General features: G+C 42.6%; 1 protein-coding gene across 1 annotated transcript; it reads right to left on the reverse strand.

The window, feature by feature from the left end:
- Positions 1-9,652: 9,652 nt before the first annotated feature.
- Positions 9,653-16,366, reverse strand: LOC141797898 (coagulation factor X). The gene is made up of 13 exons (XM_074679589.1): positions 16,359-16,366; positions 16,124-16,240; positions 16,031-16,047; positions 15,694-15,768; positions 15,384-15,556; positions 15,214-15,238; positions 14,742-14,855; positions 14,514-14,648; positions 12,544-12,833; positions 12,295-12,409; positions 11,768-11,964; positions 11,570-11,695; positions 9,653-10,065 (listed from the first exon to the last, which is right to left on the reverse strand). The coding sequence occupies exons 1-13, from the start codon at positions 16,364-16,366 to the stop codon at positions 9,823-9,825; spliced, it is 1,635 nt and encodes a 544-aa protein (XP_074535690.1). The 3' UTR covers positions 9,653-9,822.
- Positions 16,367-17,150: the final 784 nt, after the last annotated feature.

Raw genomic sequence — 17,150 nt, forward strand, 5'->3', positions numbered from 1 at the left:
AGCAGGGTCCACAACGCCGCTAGCATGCTTCCTGGTAGCAGTCTTTTTCTTAAGATTTCACTTGGAGTGAGGCATTTTTGAAAAATAGTCTTCCAGGCTCATTATTGAGCTGCTCCTACGTACGGATAAAACGTTTCACCAGGCGAAAACGTATTATAGACGGATAATTCAATGAACCTCACCGGAGCGAATGAGACAAGGTGTTCATGCTACGATGCCATCTTGCCAACGCTCCTGCTTTTGTAATATCACTGATTTTAATCATTCTTTCTTTTTATTTTTTGAATTTCTACTTTCATTGTTTCTTTGTTTTTGATTGATTTGTGTTTTTTCTTCTTTTTTTTCTGTTTGTTGTTTACACCTAAATACCACCAAAGAGCTGAATTCACTCCATGATATTCCCAGGATGCTTCGCTTCCCTCCTCTCTGTTATGGTATCAGTGATTCTCCGCTCTCCTGCAGCGCCCCCTTCAGGTTGGACTGACCTAGATAGCACTAACAGGTTTTATAATTGCAGTCCCTGATGTCTTAAATAAACACTTCTCACAGATCACTGGTTGGTATTATTACTCCAAAAACAGTCAGTGTGCTGACTCATCACTTCCTGTGGCTCCTGACAAAATAAAAGACTTCACAGACGCGTCACTTTCTCAGCAACAGTTCAGTCCGACGACATAATTATTTTTATCCTACTTTTTTTAAGCACAGATAGCTGCATCCACAGACAGGTCATTTTAATTTGTGCTGCTCAGTGCAGGTGTAATTTTTTGTGTCTACCACTTGACTTTTTTGTTCCATAATGCTCAGGATCTTTCAGAAAATGTAGAATAACTGTCTTACTGCGTCCAACCTCAGCAGCAGTGGCACGCTGAGAGAGGCCTTGCTTATGCAGCTCGATGATCCGACCACGTTCAAGAAGAGACAGCTTCTTAGCTTTAGCATCAGGAGGACATCACTGTGTGAATGCCTGACAGGAAATGAACATTTGGAGCTGATTTTGGCTTTAATCACCTGTGGTCTTTAACTTTTGATCATGAATAATATCTTTTTAAATAATTGTCTGCTAATGATTGGGAATTCAATGCCATGGTGCCAGAGTACAGTGAGCAGATATTAAATGGGATGGTAGTTTGTATAATTATTCTGTGTTATTATTATTAACTTTATTCCCGGCTACTGGAAATAAATTTGCAGCTCAGTGCTGCCACCACGTGACAGGTTTGGGGAACTGCAGCAACATGAGAATGCTACAAACCATTAATCCACAGTTTGATTCTATTAAATGAGTTTTTATTCATTCAGAAACACTCTTTAATGAGTGAATGAGGTCAAAGGAGGACAGACACAGCAAAAATAGGTTCTCATCTTTTATTTCTGTTTCTTGTTGCACCTCAAATTGAATTTTGCATCAGATTCAAACAGGATGAGAAGGACAGATCAGGATCCCCGTCTGGATTGGTCTCAGCCACAGGGGTCAAACAGGAGGGGGGTGAACTGCAGGTACACCTTTTCACCATATTTGACCTTGTAGTCCAGATCTGTAGAGAAGAATAGATCCATGCTTCACTTTCCTCCATCATCATGAGATGAGACAGTCTACCAAGATAGGTCTGAATTTGATCTTATCTGGATGTTGGTTCTGTGTAAATTAAATAAACACTGAGTCCAGTCTAGACCGGCTCTTTTTGTGAAGCCTCTTCAGATAACGTTTGATATAAATCAGCAGGAGTTCAACAAAGATGGATTTCTATGATAAAATGTGATTTTACTCACTGATGGGTACCACGTCATTCTTTGGATTGGTCAGAAGTGTGATCCAGCACTTTCTGGATTCATTCTTGATTCCCATCACATTCACCACGTAATGGCCCACGTCGAGGGCATCCCTGGTCTCAAACCTGCAGAGACAAAACAGAGTGAGAGAAGCTGTAAAAAGCTTGTTCAGTGTTTGATGTTTCCTGCTGAGAGCTGAAACTCTGTTTCTCAAAGACAGACTTCATTTGATCTCAGGAGAAATGTCATCCAAACAGCTGGACTCTGACACAACCAGGTCTCTACACCTTCCTGCAGTACGGATTTCAGAGAAACTCAAATATTTTCCTGTTTGTGGAAAGTGAAGACGTTATTATGACCATCATGGATGACATATCTCACTTAAACTTGGTGTTTCTTTGCTCGTATTCACTCAGAGCATCGAAGAGGGTCGTTTCCCTGGTTGTTGGCACAGCGAACGTTTCAGAATCGCCATGCCCGCCACTTTTGACGATGGTCAGATTGAAAAGGATTGGAGTGTTGTCTGTGGAAAACAGAGGATAAACAGATCAATATAAAGTCATTTCTTTCTGTAATAAAGTTACAAAGAACTGATGACGACTTGTCAAACAGCTGCTGCAGTAATATTTGACTCACCAGCCATTGCTGTCTTGGTCTCGTCTTCTCGTCGTCTCGGTGCAGCGCAGAGAGAGCTCAGAGCTGGAGTGAATCGGTGCTCACATCCATCCCCTTTTATAATGAACCAGACAACAGGAGAGTTGTGGAACCAGCAGAACCACCGAGCTTTTCCAGTTAAATGTGACACAAACCTCAGTGTTCTTGGGAACTCCACCTTTCATTTGGACTAAAAAGGTCACCTGTGAATGGCGCAATAAATTCCACCAAACTAGTCTGAACTGATTTCCTCAAATGACTGCATGTCGGCAATCACCATGAGTGAATGAAAACTCATGCTAGTACAGACATGAGGCCCTAAGAGGTCAATAGACCTTTCTGGATTTCTGAAAACTTAAAACAATTGGGAAGTAGACAACCTCATACAACCCAGGTCTACAGAATCCAAACTATTCCTTTAAAACCAGCTTTAGATGATTGAAGTAAGTCCTGAAAGTTTTAAAGTCTGATGTCTCTGCGGGGGAGCGATACAACTTGGATGTATTTCTTAATTCCTGCTTGGAGCTGAAACTTTTCTTGCACCAAAGGAGATAATCTTCTGTTCTTTGCATCCAAACAATCTGGAGGCTCTACAAACGAAAACAAATTTCAGCGACTAAAACAACTGTCAGCCACACTGAGCTTTGAGAGCAAGCTGTGACTCAGACCCATTATCACACCCACCATCTTAACCAGAACTATGGTGAATATTTCTGACTTTCCAACGAAATTGTTTTCATGGGAACCCCACCTCTCATTCTGATCAACAACTTAATCGTGCCAGGTATCTTACACAATACCTGAACCAACCACCGTGGGCCAGGCTTCTTTGATAAAATCAGTGATTGATGGTTTGGAATTATTTCAATTCCTGAGTTTGAGGTAATCAGGAACACACCCTGCTTTGAGGAGAAACCCAGGGCACGTTGGCAATCGTTGTTTTTCACCTTGATAAACGTTAGCATGGCGTGCCTTACAGCAGATTAATGAGTAAATGAAGCCATATGCTGGTATAAATATGACATCCATGGTATATTTTGTTTGGGGAGAATATGTTAGATTCAGAGTTAGTTCATCTGTCCTTCATTTCTATACAGAAGAGTAATGCTACCACACCAGAAAAAAAAGAAAAGCTCATTAGTTTCACATTATAATGTGATACTGTATCATTATGATGTGGTTACTTGCATTTTTAAACTTGCATTGTAGTTTTGAAGTTCAAGTAATAATTACTGACAGATTTCAGGTGGTATGGTGCATTTCCTTATCAAAGTATACAGCCTTTCCATGGTGTGTTCAATACTTTTTCCTGTGTTATCGTTCTTAATTCACCATAATCATTATTTATGGACCTGAACGTTGTGATTTCTTTTCATGTGTGGATTATTTGAGTTAATACCAATGTCTGGTAGAAATTTTGTTTGAATTGCAGCTTTAGAAATAAATGTAATAAGAAAAGAGTTGACAAGTTCAATACTTTTTTCCCACTGTATATGTTGTGTATGCTGACAACCACCAGAGACGTTGTGAGACACCTCTTGTAAGGGAGATGTAATTTCTAGGGCAGATTCTTTTAGGTTTAGTTCAACATCCAGGACGTGTGTCGGTCAGGACACAGGAAGGAGGAGGAGAAGGATGACTCTTCAGGCTGGGTTTATTATGTCACGCCCGTGTTCACAAATCAGTTCTGAAACAGTAACATTAATAAACAGTATTACTCCAACAATCTCCTTTTGTATTTCTACTTAACAGTAAGATAGATTACAAAGTTATTATTCCTCATACCCCTTTAAGCTTTCTTCTACAGTGCTGAGACATTAATATAAACAGAGGTGCGTAAGCACTTCCCGCCAAACGACGCGGGTGTAGAAACGAGCGCTCACAGCAGCTCAACTTCAGACATTAAACAAGCAATGATGAGCAACACACTCGTAAATAACTTAATACTAAACACACTCGTGACAACTAAATACTATGCTTGAACAACTCAACAGCTGTAGGAAAAACTCGTAGCATCTGTAGCTCACAAGAACAAACAATAAGGCACGTGGAAAAACACTTCACGGCCGATAGAAGAAACATATATATGCCGCCATTTAGCGATACTCACGTTCGTCATTCACTGTAACACGGAGCGTCCACAAAGGCATACATCCGTATGACAAGGCAATAGAGGCACTGATAAACTCTTGACCCGTAGGCACACAATATTCACTCTGTTCTTCCTGAACTTTTATACGTCTCGTCACAATGTAACGAGTACACAGCCGCAACATTAGCAGAGACAGGTGAGAAGGAGGAGTTTCTTACAGCAGATGAAGGTTCCTGGGGCCTCCTGTGGCCCTTCAGCCTGTCAATGGTAAATGAAGCCACCTCCAGGGGGTCGGACTGATCCTGTCTTCTGCAAAACCCCATGCGTTTCTAAATCTGTTTTAGTGTGTGAATCATTAAATCACCCACAGAGTTTAATAACAGCAGAACCTGCTCATGTATTACCCCAAGCATGAAGTAGAATTTAATCAAAACTACAATGTTAGTTTGAAAAATGCAAGTAACCACATCATAATGATACAGTATCACATTATAATGTGAAACTAATGAGCTTTTCTTTTTTTTTTTCTGGTGTGGCAGCATTACTCTTCTGTATAGAAATGAAGGACAGATGAACTAACTCTGGATCTAACATATTCTCCCCAAACAAATTATACCATGGATGTCATATTTATACCAGCATATGGCTTCATTTACTCATTAATCTGCTGTAAGGCACGCCATGCTAACGTTTATCAAGGTGAAAAACAACGATCGCCAACGTGCCCTGGGTTTCTCCTCAAAGCAGGGTGTGTTCCTGATTACCTCAAACTCAGGAATTGAAATAATTCCAAACCATCAATCACTGATTTTATCAAAGAAGCCTGGCCCATGGTGGTTGGTTCAGGTATTGTGTAAGATATCTGGCACGATTAAGTTGTTTATCAGAATGAGAGGTGGAGTTCCCATGAAAACGGTTTCGTTGGAAAGTCAGAAGTATTCCCCTTAATCCTGGTTAAGATGGTGGGTGTGATAATGGGTCTGAGTCACAGCTTGCTCTCAAAGCTCAGTGTGGCTGACAGTTGTTTTAGTCGCTGAAAGTTGCTTTCGTTTGTAGAGCCTCCAGATTGTTTGGATACAAAGGACAGAAGATTATCTCCTTTGGTGCAAGAAAAGTTTCAGCTCCAAGCAGGAATTAAGAAATACATCCAAGTTGTATCGCTCCCCCGCAGAGACTTCAGACTTTAAAACTTTCAGGACTTACTTCAATCATCTAAAGCTGGTTTTAAAGGAATAGTTTGGATTCTGTAGACCTGGGTTGTATGAGGTTGTCTACTTCCCAATTGTTTTCAGTTTTCAGAAATCCAGAAAGGTCTATTGACCTCTTAGGGCCTCATGTCTGTACTAGCATGAGTTTTCATTCACTCATGGCGATTGCCGACATGCAGTCATTTGAGGAAATCAGTTCAGACTAGTTTGGTGGAATTTATTGCGCCATTCACAGGTGACCTTTTTAGTCCAAATGAAAGGTGGAGTTCCCAAGAACACTGAGGTTTGTGTCACATTTAGCTGGAAAAGCTCGGTGGTTCTGCTGGTTTCACAACTCTCCTGTTGTCTGGTTCATTATAAAAGGGGATGGATGCGAGCAGCGATTCACTCCAGCTCTGAGCTCTCTCTGCGCTGCACCAAGACGACGAGAAGACGAGACCAAGACAGCAATGGCTGGTGAGTCAAATATTACTGCAGCAGCTGTTTGACAAGTCGTCATCAGTTCTTTGTAACTTTATTACAGAAAGAAATGACTTTATGTTGATCTGTTTATCCTCTGTTTTCCACAGACAACACTCCAATCCTTTTCACTCTGACCATCCTCAAAAGTGACAGGCATGGCGATTCTGAAACGTTCGCTGTGCCAACAACCAGGGAAACGACCCTTTTCGATGCTCTGAGTGAATATGAGCAAAGAAACACCAAGTTTAAGTAAGATATGTCATTCATGATGGTCATAATAACGTCTTATCTTTCCACAAACAGGAAAATATTTGAGTTTCTCTGAAATCCGTACTGCAGGAAGGTGTAGAGACCTCGTTTTGTCAGAGTCCGGCTGTTTGGATGACATTTCTCCTGAGATCAAATGAAGTCTGTCTTTGAGAAACAGAGTTTCAGCTCTCAGCAGGAAACATCAAACACTGAACAAGCTTTCTACAGCTTCTCTCACTCTGTTTTGTCTCTGCAGGTTTGAGACCAGGGATGCCCTCGACGTGGGCCATTACGTGGTGAATGTGATGGGAATCAAGAATGAATCCAGAAAGTGCTGGATAACACTTCTGACCAATCCAAAGAATGACGTGGTACCCATCAGTGAGTAAAACCACATTTTATCATAGAAATCCATCTTTGTTGAACTCCTGCTGATTTATATCAAACGTTATCTGAAGAGGCTTCACAAAAAGAGCCGGTCTAGACCGGACTCAGTGTTTATTTAATTTACACAGAACCAACATCCAGATAAGATCAAATTCAGACCCATCTTGGTAGACTGTCTCATTTCATGATGATGGAGGAAAGTGAAGCATGGATCTATTCTCCTCTACAGATCTGAACTACAAGGTCAAAAATGATGAAAAGGTGTACCTGCAGTTCACCCCCCTCCTGTTTGACCCCTGCGGCTGCAAGTAATCCAGACGGGGATCCTGATCTGTCCTTCTCATCCTGTTTGAATCTGATGCAAACTTCAATTTGAGGTGCAACAAGAAACAGAAATAAAAGATGAGAACCTATTTTTGCTGTGTCTGTCCTCCTTTGACCTCATTCACGTATTAAAGAGTGTTTCTGAATGAATAAAAACTCATTTAATAGAATCAAACTGTGGATCAATGGTTTGTAGTATTCTCACTTTGCTTCAGTTCTCCAAACATGCCACATGGTGGCAGCACTGAGCTGCATTCATTATTTCTGGTAGTAGGTAAATTATATTTCCTCAGTGGTCCGGTTTGTTTTGAGAGAATATGTTAGATCCAGAGTTGGAAACATGAACAGAGACACATGAGTTTTTAGTGAAGGTAACAAGGCATAGCCACGGGAACATACACGACTGTGAGGGATTATCAGTCTACGTCATCATGAAGCTGCGCAAGTAGCTTGGCAGCAGAAGCAGCATGTAGCTCCATTCATTCAGACGAGTTAGCATCTGTTAAACACTAAATTCAACCCGTTTGCAGCATAAAAATGTACAGTTGTTCTCTCGTCTGTTGTCAGAAACAATACCACACAACAGAGACAACCTGTCAGGTTTCGACCGTTACAGCGCAACCGGTGTTTCAGAGTCAATAGCAACCATGCTAACTGGTGACTTTTAGCCGACGGAAGTGAGTAACGGCCGAGAGTCACCACTTAAAACGGTCACACTTTACACTGAAACACCAGCGACGTCGTAGTTCAATATATCGTCTTGATCCAACCTCAGTTAACCAGGGTTGACTGCAAACAAACATTAACTGCTGATGCTCAAAATACAGATTTGACTTTGCTTGTTCGATGAAAAAGTTGGTTTGGGGCTGAGGCTATGACCAAACACGGACTTAATATGCATGATTCATTAAATTTACCACACAAATGTAAACTGCTTTACGGCAGCACAGAAAATAACTCACAATGACGACGGGTGTGTCTGTCTCTGTTGGGACATGCGCCACAAGGTTGAAAGACTTCTCTCCGAAGAAGCCACAAAGATGAGTTGGCACCATAGACATGATATACGCAAGCGCCTCATTACGTACTGGAGCGCATCGGGCGTCGCCGCCATATTGGATGGGTCTCGTCACTTCATTACAGGAGCAGACACAAACGGATTGATCGAAAGTGATTAATTATGCCGCCTACGGTTTCTATAACCGGCGCAATATAATAATGAGTAAGACTTCACAATAATTCTTTTTTTGACCATTTATCATTTTTCTCCCTTTAATAAAAAATTATTAATATTACTGTTGTTCTACTTATTATCTATTTCTTTAAATCTTTGTTCGTATAAGCATCCATACTAAAGTTTAATTTAATTTCATTATTATTGGGGCTGATGTTGCCATCGTTATTATTAATTTTACTACGATTAAGTAGTAATTAAAAGAAATACTTATTATTTTTAAATTATTATTATTATATAATTATTATTAATATTATTATTATTATTATATTCGAAAATATGTGTGAAGTTGGCATTGTGAATCATAAATATATATATATATATATATTTATATATATATATATATAAATTAGTGCATGTTGCTCACATGCTTTTATTGTGTAAATGTCTGTGGCTGACCGCGGTGGAACAGGAAGTGAAATTGGCAGAAAAACACGATGAGTAACCAAAACAAGCATGGAGAAGAGGGGCAACGCCACGGAACTTAAAGGCGCTCGCCGCTTAGTGTATCAGGCTGCGCGCACGGCGTGCCAGATATAAACAAACGCAGGTAGTCTGCCAGGACGAAGAGACACGATGAGAACTAGAGCCTTATTTAGCGGTGTTTTTGTGTGAAAGTAACGCGCTGAAAATTCTCTAAATATAGCGTGAATGCAGACCCACATCAGAGTTTTTCGGTGGGGGTCCGTTTATTTGTGTTTCTGGTCAAGTAAAAAATGGCCCCGTCTGAGTGCAGAGGAAACCAGCAGAGGAGCAGGGAGGGGGTGTTTGTTGCGCTCTGGGCTTCTGCTGCACAAAAACACTGCTGTAGGGGTAATTTCTGCCCTAAACCTTGTGACAGGACCCAACTTGTTCCATCCCAGAGTATCACTTTAATGCCCTGACAGTGGCAATAAGCTTTAATTTTGTATTTACATTTTGTAAATTTGATTTGCACTAAATATGTGATTTAACTATTACTGTATAACAAGTACTGATTTAATGTTTGCATGACAGATGTTATGGCACTTTCACAATGCGATTAATTATGATTAATCAGGGAAATCATGCGATTAATTACGATTAAAAGTTTTAATCGTTGCCCAGCCCTAGTTTTATGTTTTAATGTGAAAAAGGAATGGTTTGGACTAAAGTCTTTCAAAGAAAACACTCAGCAGACTGAAATAATCCCAGTTTACTATAAAAATAATTACAGGGGAGCCTCGTCAGGCCAGTGTGATCAATTAACAGAAGAAGAACATTTGATCATTCGTGTCACTGATTGTTTCTTCAGACTGATGAGCATGTTTTAGCAGGATGTTAGAGCTTCTCTGCACCATCTGAGTTGTGACGCAGACTTCCTAACACTGCGATCAGGGATGGATTTCAGTTCAGGATTAGGTCTTTGTTTTCCTCCAGAGTCTTCTCTGCTCTGGGCTCTCCTGGTCCTGGTTTGGGTCTCAGCTGTCAGTACTGTTCAGGTCAGATCTCTGCATGGTGTCCTGGATCCAGTGCAGGAAGTTCCCAAGGCGGGTGTAGACTCCGTATTTGCCTTTGGCAGCACATTTCTCCCCCCAGCTGACGACCCCGGTCAGAAACCAGGTCCCTTTGTAGTGCACCACAAACGGGCCCCCGCTGTCCCCGCTGCAGGCGTCCATACTGACCTCCAGGTAACCTGCACAGAACATGTTGTCTGTGATCACCTGATGACACAAACCCACAGAGACGACCGGTCAGGGACAAATCAAAACAATGAATGAATGAATATAATATTACTGCTGCAATTCAAACAAAGTTTCTCCCAGACATTGGTATTAACTCAAATAATCCACACATGAAAAGAAATCACAACGTTCAGGTCCATAAATAATGATTATGGTGAATTAAGTACGATAACACAGGAAAAAAGTATTGAACACACCATGGAAAGGCTGTATACTTTGGCAAGGAAATGCACCATACCACCTGAAATCTGTCAGTAATTATTACTTGAACTTCCAATTAGTGCAAACCAACATCAGCTGGGCTAGAGCAAATTGATGGTCCTATAAAGAAGGTGTTTTTTCACCAAGCAGTTAAATACTACACACCTCATGATGGGTAAAGACAAAGAGCTCTCTGAAGACATTCACAACCTGATTGTTGCTCAGCATCAGAATGGAACTGGTTACAGACTTATATCAAAGCACCTGAATATTCCAGTCAGCACCGTTGGGGCCATTATTCACAAGTGGAAGAAGCACCACCTTACCATCAACAGGCCACGCACAGGAGCTCCTTGAAGATTTCTGACCAGGGAGTCAGAAAGATAGTCAGAAGAGTACTCAACCAGCCAAGGACCACCCTGAAAGTGCTCCAGAAAGACTTGGAGGCAGCAGGTACAATTGTTACAGAGAAAACAATAGGCAATGCACTCCACCGCCATGGCCTCTATGGACGCTCAGCCCGCAAGACTCCATTCCTCAAGAAAAGGCATGTTGAAGCTGGTTTAAAGTTTGCTAAACAGCATCTTGACAAGCCTGTAGAATACTGGGAGAATGTTGTCTGGTCAGATGAGACCAAAACTGAACTTTTGGGCTGTCATACTACAGACCATGTTTGGAGGAGAAATGGCTCTGCACATCAGCCAAAAAACACTACACCAACAGTGAAGTTTGGAGGTGGAAGCATCATGGCGTGGGGTTGTTTCTCATCTCATGGTGTTGGCAAACTTCATATAACTGACGGAGCAATGAATGGAGCCATGTATGGGGAAATTCTTGATCTGAATCTGCTGCCATCCACCAGGATGATGAAGATGAGACGTGGCTGGACCTTCCAGCAGGACAACCATCCAAAGCACACGGCAAAGATGACTCTCAAATGGTTTTAAAAAAAAGAAAACAAACAACAAAATCATACAAGAAGCTTCTGGAAGCTGTCATTGCAAACAAAGACTTCTCCACTAAGTATTGGATGAGTCTCAGTTAGCGTGTTCAATACTTTTTTCCTGTGTTATCGTACTTAATTCCACATAATCATTATTTATGGACCTGAATGTTGTGATTTCTTTTCATGTGTGGATTATTTGAGTTAATACCAATGTCTGGGAGAAATTTTGTTTGAATTGTATCTTTGGAAAAAAATGTGATGAGAAAAAAAGTTGACGCGTTACACTTATTTTTCCCCACTATATACAAATTATTCAAAATTTATACATGTGTGTACCTGTTCTGTCGTAGCTGTACAGTCTTCGTAGCTGACCACAGGGAGCGTCACCTTCCTGAGGAACCTGGAGGACCTGCCCAGGTACCGTGTGAGTCCCCAGCCCGTCACCACACCACGGTTTCCCTTCTGCAAAACACACCCACACAAATCAGCTCTGATGTCCCGTCTGTCCTCTAGTAGGTTTGTTAATGAAGTTACCTGCAGCAGGTATTTGGACAGGTGTGGGTCGGGCAGGCAGGCAGGGATGGCTGTGGGTCCTCTGACCACGGGCTGGCTGAGGTACAGCAGAGCGATGTCACTGTCAAAGGTGAAGGAGTGGAAGTGAGGGTGAACAAAGACCCTCTGCACCTTGATGAGCTGCTCACCTGGATCAGGACGTCGCTTATCAAAGTCACCTACACACACACACACACACACACACACACACACACACACACACACACACACACACACACAGGTAGAAAATTATGCTCCCAGCATGCAGTTTGCTCATGGTACCTACAGTCTCTAAAATCAGTGCACAGGGTGGAGCCGTCAGTTATCAGGCTCCTTTTATGGACCAGGTCTATGACTCAGACTGTTATACTCTGTATACATGTAGACTCAGACAGATAAAGACTGGTGTAGACTGATGTGGACTCAGACTGATGTGGACTCAGACTGATGTGGACTCAGACTGATGTGGACTGTTGTAGGTCAGCATGTGTCATGTTGAGTGTTTTCACCCAGAGTGATGTGGTCTGCAGTCTGTTCCAGGCAGTGAGCAGCAGAGACCACCCAGCGGTCAGAAACCAGGGTCCCGCCACAGAAACCATAACCATCAGCCCTGCGGAGCAGAACCTGCACACACACACACACACACACACACACACACACACACACACACACACACACACACACACACACACACACACACAGCTTAAGATTACAAACAGTTGTTTTATAAAATAGGAGGTTTTCAGGTGTCCCCTCACCTGCCAAGGACTTCCTCCTGGCCTCTGTAAGTCCCCGCCCACAATGCGAGGTGTAATCCCCGCCCCCGTCAGCTCGGTCTTGTTCCTCTGTCTCTCTGCTGACGATGCGTTCACTGTCAGCAGCTCCTCCTCTGTCTCTGTCAGGTTTAGGTTTAGGACCCAGCTCTCTGTACTGTTATCCAACCACATGGTGTCTGTCTCCATGGAAACGTTATCCATCTCCACAAGATCCAACAAAGAGCGCCTGTCCCCAACCAGCTCGCTGCGCTGCACGCCACATGGGAACAAAACTGCACGCCACAACAACATAAAACAGCAGCACCATGTGAAGTCCTGAAGTCACTGGATCTCTTCAAACAGTACAGACTGCAGCACTCAATGTAGTCCCAGTACTTAGAGAAGTCCCAGTACATAAAGGCTAAAGCTTCCTATTTTACTGTTTAGTAAATTAAAGGGGACTGTCCACAAAACAATAAACAAATAAACTTAACTGGAGAAGAACTAGCAACTAAAGTAGCACCAGAACTTAATTAAGACCCAGGATCTACAGAGGTCCCAGTATTTAAGGTGTATTTAGTACCTCATAAAGTCCCAGTACCTAAAGTAGTACCAGTACTTAAAGAAGAACAAGTATTCTAAGAAGTCTAAGTATCTATAGCAGTACCAGTTCTTAAAGGGGACATATCCTGCTTGTTTCTCCTTTCACTATGCCAGACTCGGATGCCTGTAAAGCATTTCTGCCCTCAGTACAAGTCATTTAGTTCCTTCATTGACCCACAATAGCGTTCTTAATATCCTCATTTTAGGCCATTCTGAAGATCTGGTTGAAACGCTCCGTTTGGAGAATGACCTCCAGTAACCTCGCAACGTCACAGCCCTTTGTGCTCTGATTGGTCAGTTCTATCAGAGGGGCGGAGGGGGTAGAGCCAGGGGGCGGTTTTTGCTGCATGGCAGTATTTACAAAATCACCACATTGAATGGAGCAGACCGAGCGAGTTTGCTGTTTGCCAAAACTTCCCCGTAAGGCATTGATAGCACTAATAAAATGGCAGAGTGTAGGATACGTCCTTTTGTATTGGACCCCGAGTCAGACCCAGACGGTTCTGCAGCTCAGGAGGAAGAAAATCCACCTCAACACAGATCATCTCAGGACGCTTCAGTGTGGTGAGTCAAAGCGGTACTGTAACATGTATAGTTTATACGTGGAAATATAGGCAGACTTCACCAATAAACTATTTCTATAACAGGGCTCCATCCTGCTCCTTCACTTTTCTCTGTCTGTTTTATCCATCATGCTGAAAGTGTAGTCTAAAGATCGCCTCTACCGTCAGTTCATCACTATGTTATTACCGCAGCATTACTGTGGTCCAGGTTCACAGTGCATGTCAGAACAAGCATGCAGATATCACAGTCTCACAGATATTACGACGTCTGCTAAAACTACAGTGTTTTAACTGCTAATTCACCATGTAAAGCCAAGCTGCTCAGCAAAGCAGAGTCCCTGCATCCAGCATCTGAGGGGGGATACTCGGCTCTTGGTGGGTGTATCCCTCGGTGGCGGTTGTGTGACTAACTGACATCACAGAGGAGGAGCTGCTTTATCAGATTCTTCCAATAAAAAGAAAGGATCCTCATGTCGTCATGAAGGTCTAAATCTCGTGGCCAAATGGCAATGACCTATTTTCAGAGGCATCAAATCTCGTTCTAGGATATCAGAAAAAATACAATATCTCATTTTTTGAGGGGGTGTAAGGTCTTGTTTTCGAATTTATTATATTATATGTAAGTATTAAATCAGGGATTAGCATGATTTGTCCCCTTTAAAGTAGATCTGGTACCTAGAAGTCCCAGAATCTTAACTGGTACCATACTTAAAGTAGATTTAGTATCTAAAGAAGTCCCAGTAACTAAAGTAGTACCAGTACTTTAACTAGAGCCTAAAGTAGTTCCAGTGTTGCTGTGAATGGTACCTGTCTTGGAGCAACTGTATCCATCAGGGTCCAGTTTGAATCCGTCAGCACAGCCACACTGAACTCCAGCGCCCCCTGGCAGGTCTCTGCAGTACTGCATACAGCCACCGTTTCTATAGCGGCACTCCACTACAGCTACACACATTTAAAGAGGAGACCAAACACAAAGATTGAAATGGCAACAATGACACACAGTGACAGAGCTACCAGAGTCTCAGGTGTGCTTACCTGTGTCACAGATCTTGCCGTCATATTGTGGAGGACAGAGACACAGGAAGTCTCCTCTGTCCATATGGCACTTTCCCCCGTTCAGACACGGGTTTCCCTGACAAGGGTTCAGACCTGTGACACAGCAGAGACACCTGAACACATCACACGCCATCATCTCAGGTAGAATGACATCATGACGTATCATTATGGCATTTGGTGCGGACAGCAAAGACAGAATTATATGTCACAGACAAACATGTTTCTTTACGGGGCACATGTTGATACACTTTGAATCTGGAATAAAGTGAATTACTGATGTCAAAGGTTACAAAAATACCAAAGACCAGAGTCCAGATTAAATTTGGGGTTAAAGTTCAGATTAAAGTTCAGATTACAGTAATGGTTTAGTTTTTTAGATGTCGATGAGTTTGGCGTTGATTTGTTGATCAAATATCTTGAACTGAGTTTTTCATGGACATGAAATACTCACTGATGTATTTGAACCAGAACTCCGTCTGTGACAAACAAACCCAGAGTGAATACAGCAGCACTGACCTCTGACCTCAGTGAATGAAAACAGGGTTAAACTTTTGGCTCTGGCACCCCCTGCTGGTTGTTTTGAAATGACTCTGTACTTTGTGTCGTCTGTTTGGATCTCACCGTCTTCTCTTTTGTTTGGAAGATCTCAGCGGCCTCCTCCTGCGAGCAGCTCTCCTCATAACACTCCCTCTCCAGGTCTCCAGGTAACATCTCCTCCAGGAAGAAGGAGTTAGCTCGGCGCCTCCTGGAGGCCGAGTGAAGAAGCTGATCTGCAGACAACTGATCCAGAAACACTGAGGACAGAAACAGAACGTCAGAAACACCTGCCGCTGCCTTCACCTGTTCAGGTGACATCAGATATCTCTAATAAACCAGCTCTGACTCTGTTGGATCAGACCCAGTGTTGACCTGGGACCCGCACCTGTCTCACCTGAACAGTGGATGAGTGTAGAGCAGGTGAGCAGAGAGCAGAGAGTCCAGGTGAGAGCTGAGGAGGACGTCATTTCTGTGGATAAGATGAGAGCATCAGGTCATTCTCAGGTGATGATTTATTTAAATTTGTGACATCATCAGGGTTAGTATCCTGGTGCATTCTGGGAGCTTCAGCATTGCTCTCTGTGGCTGAAAGCTCAGCCACACGAGGACAAGCTCGCTCAGCCGAAACACCTCTTAAGCTCCTCCCCCTCATGCACCTGTTCACCTGCTTTAAAGGCTGTTCCAAGCTCAAACACAGCAGAGCTCCTCCACTCACACACTGCCCGCTGTACCCCAGGTGAGCGTTAGACTTGAGACACGGTTTGAGACCCGGGTTAGGAACCTGCTGACCCAGAACCTGCTGAGGTGTGCTTTGATCGTCCTACCTGTGGCCTGGTGTGAGGACGCTCGCGGTCTGCTTTAGGCTGAATGGAGGACCAGGATCCATCCGACTGATCTTTGACCACAGCTCAAATATTGACACAGAGACGTAGACACAGCAGCTGATGAGACAGCAGAGAGGTCAAAGGTCAAACCCCCTGACGCTCCTGCCGATAACATGCAAAAACTGGGTAAAAATGTCAGCAGACAGGTGGACTCTACCTCACCTGGTCTGCATACCTGTCCATCATGAATAAACCCTCAGAATCCACTGCACTGATGTTGTTCTAAGCATCATACAGCCCTCCACCTCTAGAGGGCTCCAAACCTCAACCTCATACATTCAATAAACCCCTCCCCTCTCCCTGCTCTGTGAGACTCTAACAGGACTGTAACTGACAGAATGAACATTAAGGGGACTGAAGAAGACTAACACTAAAACCTGAGACTAAAACCTTGTTAGAAAGATGTTAACTGAGAAAATCCATCCGCTGAGAGGAGGAGCATCTACTACAGACTGATCAACAATCACGCCCCCTACTGGACACACACTGAGAATTAGATTAAAGGAACAGAATGAGATTAAAGGATTTAAACATTTTTAAAAGAAAAGAATGGGATTGAAGGAACATAATAAGACTTAAGGAACAAAATGAGACTTGAGGACCCGTATGAAATCAAAGTGACAGAATGATGTCAAAGGAAAAGAGTGAGGAAACAGACTAAATCAAAGGTGAATGTGGGGAAGTTAATGTAGGCTATCTACATATCTTCCATACATGCAAAAAAATAAATGTTTTGGTCAGATGTCCTGAATGAAACTGAACAAATACTGGGTTAAGTTGGGTTTACAGAAAGACAGACTCTTTTAATAGGAATATGTCCCAGAATCCAAAAAAAAAAAATCTGGACCGTTGTTGGATCCTAAAAATAACAGCCTTAAAGCAAATCACAAGAAACTGGACAAAGAATGAACATCCTAATATGAAAAAGCAGTTAGAAATGTTGGACAGCGTTTACAGAATGGAAAAA

The sequence above is a fragment of the Halichoeres trimaculatus genome, unplaced genomic scaffold, assembly GCF_033239565.1.
Source record: "Halichoeres trimaculatus isolate MK-OKI-2021-1 unplaced genomic scaffold, fHalTri1.1 fHalTri1_scaffold_9, whole genome shotgun sequence".
Classification (NCBI taxonomy): domain Eukaryota; kingdom Metazoa; phylum Chordata; class Actinopteri; order Labriformes; family Labridae; genus Halichoeres; species Halichoeres trimaculatus.

Bases quoted from the DNA above. Each gene is read 5' to 3' on its own strand.
- LOC141797898 (XM_074679589.1), bottom strand. The intron at 14,856-15,213 runs GTGAGTATTTCA...GCTGTGTCACAG, and splicing joins GTTCTGGTTCAAATACATCA to GTCTGAACCCTTGTCAGGGA. The intron at 12,834-14,513 runs GTACCATTCACA...TGTGGCGTGCAG, and splicing joins ATACAGTTGCTCCAAGACAG to TTTTGTTCCCATGTGGCGTG.